The 10,837-nt window shown below is 26.6% G+C and overlaps 1 protein-coding gene across 1 annotated transcript; it reads right to left on the bottom strand.

Annotated features, from left to right (window-relative positions):
- Window positions 1-848: 848 nt before the first annotated feature.
- On the bottom strand, window positions 849-8,500 carry LOC145968151 (venom allergen 2-like). The gene is made up of 6 exons (XM_083093431.1): window positions 8,412-8,500; window positions 6,944-6,994; window positions 4,769-4,865; window positions 3,823-3,872; window positions 1,964-2,081; window positions 849-1,085 (listed from the first exon to the last, which is right to left on the bottom strand). Exons 2-6 carry the CDS (start codon window positions 6,974-6,976, stop codon window positions 991-993), a joined length of 393 nt encoding a protein of 130 aa, XP_082949557.1. The 5' UTR covers window positions 6,977-6,994; window positions 8,412-8,500; the 3' UTR covers window positions 849-990.
- Between the last annotated feature and the right edge of the window lie 2,337 nt (window positions 8,501-10,837).

Raw genomic sequence — 10,837 nt, 5'->3', positions numbered from 1 at the left:
TACTGATATCACCATGTAATGCGTTACTTGAAACCTTACAACTTTTGTCTGAAATATTTTTGTCTGCCGCGCTCAGTTTTTGAGATATTTGGCTGATACGGGTGGTCTGCGATACCCTGTATATAAATTTTTTTATTTTTAAAAATTATTTTTTAACCAAGATGGTGCAAATATAAATTTCGATTATTAAAAGATGATTACTATATTACGCCTTGTTATACATTGTATATTTAAAGACGAGGAAAATCAATTTCGATTTGATTAGAAAATTCAACATTTAAAATTCGTCATTAAAGGATAACTAACTGGATTTTAAGCACTATATATATTTTTTAATATTGCGACTTTTGAATCAATTTTCTTTTGTTTAAAATGTATCAGAACATCAATAACTTTTAAAAATTAAATGTTTTCCGAAAATTAAGTTTCACATAAAGCAATTAATAAATAATAAATTTACATATTATTTAATATAAATTTCAGAAATATTTTTTATTTGATGTAATTTTAAGATTCCAAGATGTAATTACAATAATATACAGGGAGTTCCAGCTATCTCGCAAGAAAATCATAAATAGATATCGCTAAGCTGAACTAAAAAATCCTATACCATTTTGCAAGAAACCACGTAAAATTTCGAGATATTAATTAAAAAAGATCGGCCAATGCGCGTGACTAGAAGCGCACGGCGGCGAAAACGGTCTCACTGTAACATAATGGCGGCGCACGGTGAAGCGGTAATTGGGGAGGGGAGGAGCGATGAGTGTGTAGGCGCGCGGCAAAGGCTACTCGAAACGTGCGCCCGCGCGGTAAGATTGTTTCAAAATGATGTGATTTTTCTCCTCAAATTTACTATTAGTATCTGTTTTATTCAGATAAAAATTGCGTTTAATAAAAGAAGTATTACATGAAATAAAAGAAGTATATACATGTATCAATAGAAGTATATACAAGTCAATACATGTATGTCAATAAGTTCCTTCTTTATTTTTATGAATCGATAAGTCCCACTACACCGTTTGTTATTCCACAAATTACTGAATTCATTTTCTGGGCGGTATTGTCTGCTGTGTTTTCTTTTAGTGCTGAAAGAAAGAAGAAAACCGCTTAAAACTTTTTTTCAGTTTTATATAATTTAAGAGAATTATATCAATCTATATTGATTATCAATCTATATTATAATATCAATCTATATTGTAACAACTACTAAATTTATAATTTAAAAAATATTAATTGATTACATTTATTTTCATTTTTTGTAGATATTAAATAAACATATTTTGCGATACATAATTTTTCTGGAATAATTGAAAATATTTACAATTACTATAATTGCATTTGAAAAATTACATCGATTAATTTTTAATTAGTTTAATTTTCTTTCATTTTTATTTTAAAATATTTGAATGCTTAAATTTCTATATTTATTATTTTTGCACTTATTACATTATTATTTATAATTTTTTTAATATCTCCTCTTTTTCTCTTCGAAAATTAATTAAATATATTGAATCATTACAATAGATATAAATATTGAGTTAATTGATGCTAAAGCATTAATGAATTGAAACATAATACTTTCAACAAAATAATTATATAGAGAAAGAATTACTAAAAGATTATTAATTATAAGAGCACAAGAGAAATAGAGAAAGTACAAAAAATATTTAAATTATAGAGCAAAAAGTTTATTTTTTATTTATTCAATTATCTTTTTTGAAAAGAGATAAGAAATATGTATCTGATTCATACATCGATTATTTTTATTAATGTAACATACGTATATATGTAATATATGTATATAAAATTAATATGTAAATGTAATATTATAACCTTTATTGATGTAATATATGTAATAACAATAATAATCATAATGATACATAATTTATATGATATTACGTAAATTATATAGAATATATTATACTATATAATATTTATATAATATTTATATAATATTAATTACCTTTATCGACGCACATGTTAGCTATGCTTTTGCACCGCTCTGCATTGACCGAATTCGAGATGAGAGCTTCACAAATATGATGAAAGTTGTCTTTATCGAGTGGACTTTTATCATTAATCTAAAATCAATATAAACTTTTCAATTACGATATTATACAACTTCGTTCAAAAAAATTATTTAAAAAATTAATAAAAAATTATACATTTTTTGTGAAAATTTATTTATTTTATTTATTTATTTATTTTGGAGAATGCTTTTGTCCTCCTTAATCTTGATCTTGGCATTCTCTCAAAATTATGGTTTTAAATTTTTCAACAAATTCTATTTCTAAAACTTTCAACATATTTTTATTGTCGCTCACAGTTTATTCAAAAGCTATATAAGCAATTAAAATAAATAATGAGTGTTTTTTATGTAAGACAAGAATTTTTATAATATCAAGTATTTCTTCCTTCTCAGAGGAATTTTCGCATTTAAGAAATAATTATTAAAAGATTATTTCGCAGTTAAGAAATAATTATTAAAAGAAAAATTTAATGAAAAACCTGCAATAGATTTTGATATTACGATTAATATAAAGATTTGTAAAAATTAAAAAAGTTTGATATTATTATGGTAGTTATAGATTGCTGAGTTCTTGTTATATAGAATATACTCGATATTTTTTTGTCTATACAAGATGTTTCAGGTCAGTTGAGAGAAATTTCAGGATCTTATAGGAAATTAAATTTGGAACAAAAAGGTTCCTATAAACATAGGTCCGGAAACGCTTCGTTAAAAAGTTATAACTAATAAACGTCAAAAAATCACGTTTATTTGATAATTTTTAAAAATAATCCTTTATTTATTTGAAAAAAGTAATGAAATAAATCTGATAGATAATTAAATAACAAACTAAATTACATTATTTTCATTTGTGTAATTCTGACAAGGCGTTCAAAAGAAAATAAGCACAAAACAACGAAAGAAACAGAAACTGTGAAAACAAACTTTCGAAGGTCTTTAGGTAAACACTACATTTGTAGCGTTCGTAAATCACATAGGCACTTTTGTTTACATTTCTAACATGAACATTCCGAATCGAAATTGTCCAAAATGATCTGTTCATTAATGCATATTTGGCATTTACGCAATATTGACTCACTGCATCGTACAAGTGTGTCCCTTTGTTGATTTATTTGAAGAGCTGCATCTGTTATTTTGTTTATTAAGATGTCTCTAGTGTTGACAGGTGTTTGATAATGTAATTTGTTATTTAATTACCTATCAGATTTATTTCATTACTTTTTTCAAATAAATAAAGGATTATTTTTAAAAATTATCAAATAAACGTGATTTTTTGACATTTATTAGTTATAACTTTTTAACGAAGCGTTTCCGGACATATGTTTACAGGAACTTTTTTGTTCCAAATTCAATTTCCTATTATTATAAGATCCTGAAGTTTCTCTAAACTGACCTGAAACACCTTGTATTTATAAATGCTTTTTCTAAGTTTTATATGCTTACACTTCCGCTAGTCAACTTACAATTATGAAATTTGACATTTGTATTTCTATAACTAATATAAAAATATATCTTATGTATTTATTATAATTCAAAATAGAGAGTAATATTGCATAGCTATTATTAGTCTTTATCTTCTTGTTTACACATGGATATTCAAATATTTAATTATTTATTTTCCTAATAAACAATGAGTTAAAATCTTTGGAAAGATACATAGAATTAAATGTTATATGTACATCATGATCTCGTCAATATTTGCCAATCTCAACTTTTTTATTGAAAAGGAAGATTCTAATTCGCTTCCAGAAGTAAATATTTATTGTAAAATCATAATATATAAATATACATACTGCGCCAACTTTCTTGCTCGCACAATAGACCACAGCAGGATTATTCTCCTCTAAAATAACAAATTTCATAATATAGTTTAAAATAGGCATCCACGAGAAATTTTGTGATCAAATAATTAAATTTATAGATGAAATCTATTTAGACTTTTATATATATAGTTTACTAATATTCTTTTTGTCACTAATGTTATTTTTGTTCAAAATTTGCTTTATATCAATATGCTTTATATCAATGTTTCTATTATTATAAATATTTTAACATGAAATTTTACATTAATTCTTGATTCTTTTAAAATATCACATGATAATTTTAGTATAATGACATATGATAATTGAACATTAAATAAATAATTAATTAAGTAATAAAAATATTATAATACATATTATTAGAATAACAAATAAAAAATAAGAATTCATAGGAGTTTAATCGAATGTTTTTCCGCTAGTAGATTACAAGAACAAAAGAATATGTCAACTTAACCGTTATATGATGGAATGCTAAAAAACTATGATCATCTTATGAAAAATAATTTAGCTTTAAGATAAATTAAGATAATTTAGCTTTAAGATAAATATTAGTACAATATATATGTATATATACCATAAATTAGTTTTGATTCTCTTTAATGTTAAATATGTATTGTTGACAGAATTATTATATTTTATATTTTAATAGATTAGTATAATAGATTAATGTCATATATTTATCTCTATGAAATTTTATTTTAAATAAAGCTATTAATTTGATTGTTTTATATAAAATTGGAAATCTTTTTAGCTCGATAGCATAGTAAGCGTATAAAAGTTAATTTATTATCTCAATTAATATAAAAATTAGGATGATATAATATATTTTAAATACAATATTATTCAATAAATTTATTATAAATTGCAACTTGTAGCATAGTATTACTTAATATTAATAATTGATACGCGGCAGACTCACTTGACAGATTCAGCTCTTTCGGCAATTCTTTCTCACATTCCGTTAAGTAATTTCTAAAATCTTTCCCGGTTATAGCCTCACCGGCACGAACTATTGCCTGGAATCCAAAATAATCCTATTTAAAAATTTCTAAGAATGTACATATAAAAATTACATTTTAAAAGAATAACATTTCTTTGTCAAATTTAGAATAGAAATGATTAAAAATTTATATATTTAAGCTACTCTCTATACAATCAAAATTCTCAAATTCGAAATTTTGATCGTCAATATATGTATATATTAAAATACATTGTAACTTATTTTAATCTTTCTACACGCAATTCCAAGAATATTGATAATTCAAAAATATGTTTTTCATTAAGCATATATTGATTCATCAAGAACGTATTATTTCAGATCAAAGTATTTTCAAGATTTTTTAAATAGCATTATTTTTTTTTAATACACATGGAACTTTTTAATTTATTTTTTAAATAAAATTTAATTATATAATTTTATAAAATAAATTTATTTTAGAGAAATGCAATGACTTATATGATATGTAAAATCATTCAAGAATTAATATATTCAATATCAAGATTCAAAAATATAAAACTCTTAATCGAAACTTCTTTAACATGAAATTTCGAAGAAAGATACATCTCTTATATCAATAAAATGACTTTTTGCTCTTTATATAATTATTCTATTATCTTGAAATTTTAATGAGCAACCCATACAATTGTTTATGTAATTTTTATGTAATTTAGTAAAGTTGGAAGTAAATTCTTTTCTTTTTCCTAACTTTTCAGTTGATGCATTCTTTCTTCTAATGCAAGTGTTCTTATCAAATAGATGTTTGTAATAGATGGAAAATGTACCCAGTAAGCAAAATGTTAACAAATTGCGTGCAAATTGGCAGCAAATTTAATCAAAATTCCACACCAAATCCATAGCCATCTGTGTCCACATTAAGCTCGTGTTTTGCTAGCAAACCTTGCTGACATAACCTGACAGCAAATTGGTGACAAAACCCGAGCAAAGCTTGCTGACATGTTGACGTCAAATTGTCGGCAAAAACCGAGCAAGATCTGCGCGCGCGCAATCTGACAGCATATTGACGATAGAAACCGAGCATAATCTGCTTTTGACCAAAGTGCAATAAAATTTACAGAATAAGTTTTATTTGTAAATTATAATTTTCTTTTCATAAATAACTATGAAATGTAATGTTATATCGTAGTTATATCTCACGTAGCAAATTCTCTTTCAACTTAATTAAATTAATAATAAAGTAAATTGTGAAAATAATTAAATTTAATTTATAAAATTGAGACATAATTTATATGATAATTAAACTCTTGCTTTATGCTTCAAATAGGATAATTTTCCATTTATCCTGTTGATTCTAATCAGTTTAATATTCTCATATTAGGCTTCTATGAGATATCAAAAATTAAACCAATAGAAATATACTTTAGATCTTTTATTAATAGCCACTAGCAGGCTTTATATCTACTTCTAACAGAAATTTGATTGTGAGAAAGCGTGCATCGCGTAGCGGAAAGCGAAGGAACTATTGAATCAAGGCATCTAAATACCGATTATGCAGGTTCTGCTCGGTTTCTGCCACCAATCTGCCTTCAAATTATGCGCGCAGATCTTGCTCGGTTTTTGCTGCCAATTTGACGTCAAGTCATGCAGCAAGCTTTGCTTGCTTTTTGCTGACAATTTGTCATCAGACTTTCCTGCACAGATTTTGCTCGGGTTTTGCCGCCAACTTGACGTCAAATTTTGTGCGCGCAGATCTTGCTTGGTTTTTGCCGCCAATTTGACGTCAAGTAATGCAGCAAGCTTCGCTTGCTTTTTGCCGTCAATTTGTTGTCGGATTTTGTCAGCAAGCTTTGCTCGGTTTTTACCGCCAATCTGCCAGCTTAATCAGGTAATAACAACTCTTGTAGCAAAATTGTAGCCTTTTTGCTGACAATTTTTAGCAAGCACTTGGCGAAATCTGTTCGAGCAGACTTGGCTAACTGAGTATATTTCACAAGCAAGGTTATATCGAAATTACAATATATACATTTCATATATGCATTATTATAATTTTTTAATCTGTCATAAAATATGTAAATAATTGCAATGGAATTAATAAAATATTATTTTTTTCTTATGCATTCACTGTTTTGTACTCACCAATACGCAAGCGATGAAAATGATAGTTTTCATTTTGTCTTTCTTCGAGTACTACAAAACATAACAATCTATATTAGATTGTAAGACTTTTGATTCCGTCAGTGATATTTAGAACAATTCTTTATTCTTTTCTTCTTTTTTTTTTACATTTGCTTACAATGCTGTCCGCTGATAATACCATCAAATTTTTTCATCAATATGTTTATTTTTAATATTATCTCTTACGTTATATTTTTCCACTACTTTACTTGTCGATTATGTTTGTTTATATTCAAAAAGGCAAAAATGAGGTTGACTTTACTGAAATATCTAGCTTTCTCGTTTCTATTATACTTCCAGTGGAAACAGTACATTCGATGCGCATCGAAGCGGATTGAAGACTTCGATGGAAACTAGATCATTGTGGAAGCGTATGAGAGTGGGAGAAAAAGAGAGAAAAACAAAGAAAAAGAAAGAAAGAATGAGATAAAAATGAAGAAAGGTCGGAAAAGCAGAAAGAGGATTCGAAAGCAGGATATGATTTATGAACTGGAAGAAACACAATTTTTTATTGTATATTTCTTATCCTCCTCATAAAAGAGCATTTTTGGACATAAAAATTATTCATTAAATAATACAAATTAGTCTAAGTAATACTTTTAAAATACTTTGCTTTAAGAGATTCATTAAATCCTGCAGTTTTTAAATTGTATTAATTCGTACAATATATATATATATGTATATATATATATATATATATATATATATATATATATATATTATATTGTATACGTTTTCCTTTAGTCTGTATTTTCTAGTATTCTATGTAAAAATGTGCTTCCATTTAATTCAGAAAAGAGTCGGAAGAAAAAAAAAGTTCTTTCCCTTCGATTTTGATGAGCTATGTTATAGTCTAAATCAAAATAAGAGACACGTATTTTTTTACGCATCCATACGATCATTAAGAGAATGAAACACTCTCTTGAAAAAAATTCGGTTTTTTTTATTTTTGAGCTAATACCATCGAAACGGTAAAAGATATAAAAAAGTTTTGAATAAAAGTTTAAAAGCATTTTGAATGTACTCTATAACAATGTCCGATTTTTCGAAAATGTCATATTTTTCGAAATCTTCCTCCTCTTTCCAAATTTTGAAAATTTTAAAATTTCTCTTATAGCAAAATTTAAGACCAAAATCAAACATATATGATAAAGTTGTATTCAGAAATAAGCTAGAAATATCCCAATATCGCTGTAAGCGTGGACCTTCTTTAAAAGAAATCTATAGACTAAAAAAGAAAAATATGTAATGTGTATTTGTAAAATATTAACATGTCTTTCTTACAAGTATTTTAAAAGTTTTATAAAAAATAGTATATTCTTATCATGTAATTGAAGATAATTTAATAAAAAAGACACTTAAATTTTTAGAAAAGTATAAGTATTTAAAAGCATGAACAATAATAAAAATTGTTTTAATTAATACATACGTAATATATGCACACTTATTTTTGTTGAATCGTAGTAGAACGAAATCGTATACTAAACTGCTAGTTCAACTCACAACGATAGATACTTATATACTAATGCGTACATGCTCCGATGAACGCAGTTCTAAAATTATTTTATATTAATATTTAATTTATTAATTTATTAATACGCTCTTGTTGTATAAGTGCATCTATCATGTTCGTTGCACTGATAACAAATTATCATCTATTAACATATCATCAAAAAGAATTCTCCTTGTTCGTCTAGTTTCAGTTTTAGTGGATAAAAATATATTATTTTTTTCATACGAGACCGGGGAAAAAAGCTTATATCTAATTATATATAATTGTGTAAATATAATTATGTATGGATTTTAACCTGATCTAATCATATACAGGGTCCGGCCGAATAACATGTACAAGCGGGCACAGGATGATTCCTTATGAAAAAATAAGAAAAAAAGTAGAATAAAATTTTGTCATCTGAGGCTTCGTGCAACGTATAACACTTGTTCTGATTGTAAACAACAATGTTTTAAAATTATAAGATTCAAGAAAGAACAAAAAGATATTTTATTAAGTATAATTTATTTTTAACAATTACAGTACTGTTAAAATTGACGTCCTCTTTCCCGTATGCATAGTTGTGGCCGTCTTATTACTAATGCATGCATCCTTGGTAGTATGCTATATCGTTTAAAACACTATCTTTGATTTTAATTCGCCGACGAACACGACCACAATCTTGACTCCGCAATTCAAAAGATCCATATTTCAACAGACTACATTTAACTTTTTGTATCATTCTTCGGCCTGGAATACGCCGGTTGGGAAAATGTTCCCTATAAGAACGGCAGCACAAAAATTATCGTTACCGTTACGTTTTGATTATACAGGTTCTGATCATGTCGTACTCTCTACTTGTGTAACTCATCGCTTTGATAACTGAATGGAAATTAATTGCTCACATAAATAACACAGTAAAAGTTGCAGAGCATTATTTACAATCAGAACAAGTGTACGTCGCACGGAGAATCGTATCTCTCTCTCTTATTGGAAATTGAATTTAAACGGGACGGATATTTAAACTCAAATTTCTCGAAAACAAAGCCTATAATGGAGTATTTTTCATTAAATACTTTCCGAGTTATGAGCTTGAAGTAATTTCTTAATTTTACATAAACCGTAAAATATCTTGTAAAATATTCATTTTTCGATTATCTTACCTTAATACTTTTATGCACAAAATAATGTGAGAAATCGATTGGTGTAAAGAAAACACATAATTGTTTTGGAGAAGAAAATGTAATTGTTAATTGCAAATTACATATTTTTTTTCTATATTTAATCAAGTAAGAATAACAAAAAATAAAATAATAAATTATCGTTTCGATATGAAATAGATTTTTACGAACAAATTATTTCTTAATGATATTTAGAGTCGAATATAATTTGACCTCGATGTTTTATCGTTATATTTTTTGATCATTTAAATATTCGAACGCTAAATATTGAGAACGCGCAATAAAAAACATCAAATCATAGATCTAAATAATTAGCAAAATGAAAAGCTCCTTGATACATTAATCTTTTAATAAATATTCATAATAATTTATCTACGTAATTTAAAAAATACTTCTATACTTTAATATATATTCCACTTAATATTATTTATTAAAGTATCCAAAATAATAAATTATTGTTTTGTTAGAAAATCGATCAAGAATTATTGGTAATTATGCACTTTACGGACGACCTCACCGATTTCAATGATCTTGACATATGTTGTCAAGCTCACTCTCCTGAGTAAGTATCAATAGATTTTAAGTGTCGCTCACTATTTATTAAAAATTTATTAACGAAAAAAGTTTTACGAATTATGTGCAATTTTTAGACATTATGTACGTTTTAAGAGTCAAGGTGAAATGTACATGCATGGATACAGTGTGTTCCGCCCCCTCCCCCTATGGGGGGGCTCCACTTTCGGAAGATATAACCTAACCCAAACCTATTCTGATTTAAACTAAATTTTAATTTTAAATCAGAAATAGGTTTTGGTTAGGTTATATCTTCCGAAAGTGGAGCCCCTCGTAGGGGGGCGAAACACACTGTCTTCTTGCATGTACTTTGCAACACAAAACAAAGTTTACTCTACATTTAATGATGATCTTCGCTATATATTAAACATATACTCCATCAAATATAACTTCTTAAACGTACATGCAAAATCATATTATATTCATTAAACTTTTTTCGTTAATAACTTTTTAATAAATAGTGAGCGATACTTAAAACCTTCCAGTAAGCAAAATTTCAACAGAATGGCAGCAGATTCGATCAGAATCCTGCACCAGAACCACCATAGCCATCTGTGTCCGCATTAAGCTTTTGTTTTGGCGACAGAATCTGTAAAACATAATCTGACA

Source organism: Camponotus vicinus, unplaced genomic scaffold (genome assembly GCF_025532165.1).
Source record: "Camponotus vicinus isolate PSW18456_S1 unplaced genomic scaffold, iyCamVici1.0 SCAF_3, whole genome shotgun sequence".
NCBI lineage: Eukaryota > Metazoa > Arthropoda > Insecta > Hymenoptera > Formicidae > Camponotus > Camponotus vicinus.
This window is presented reverse-complemented; position numbering and strand designations above follow the sequence as displayed.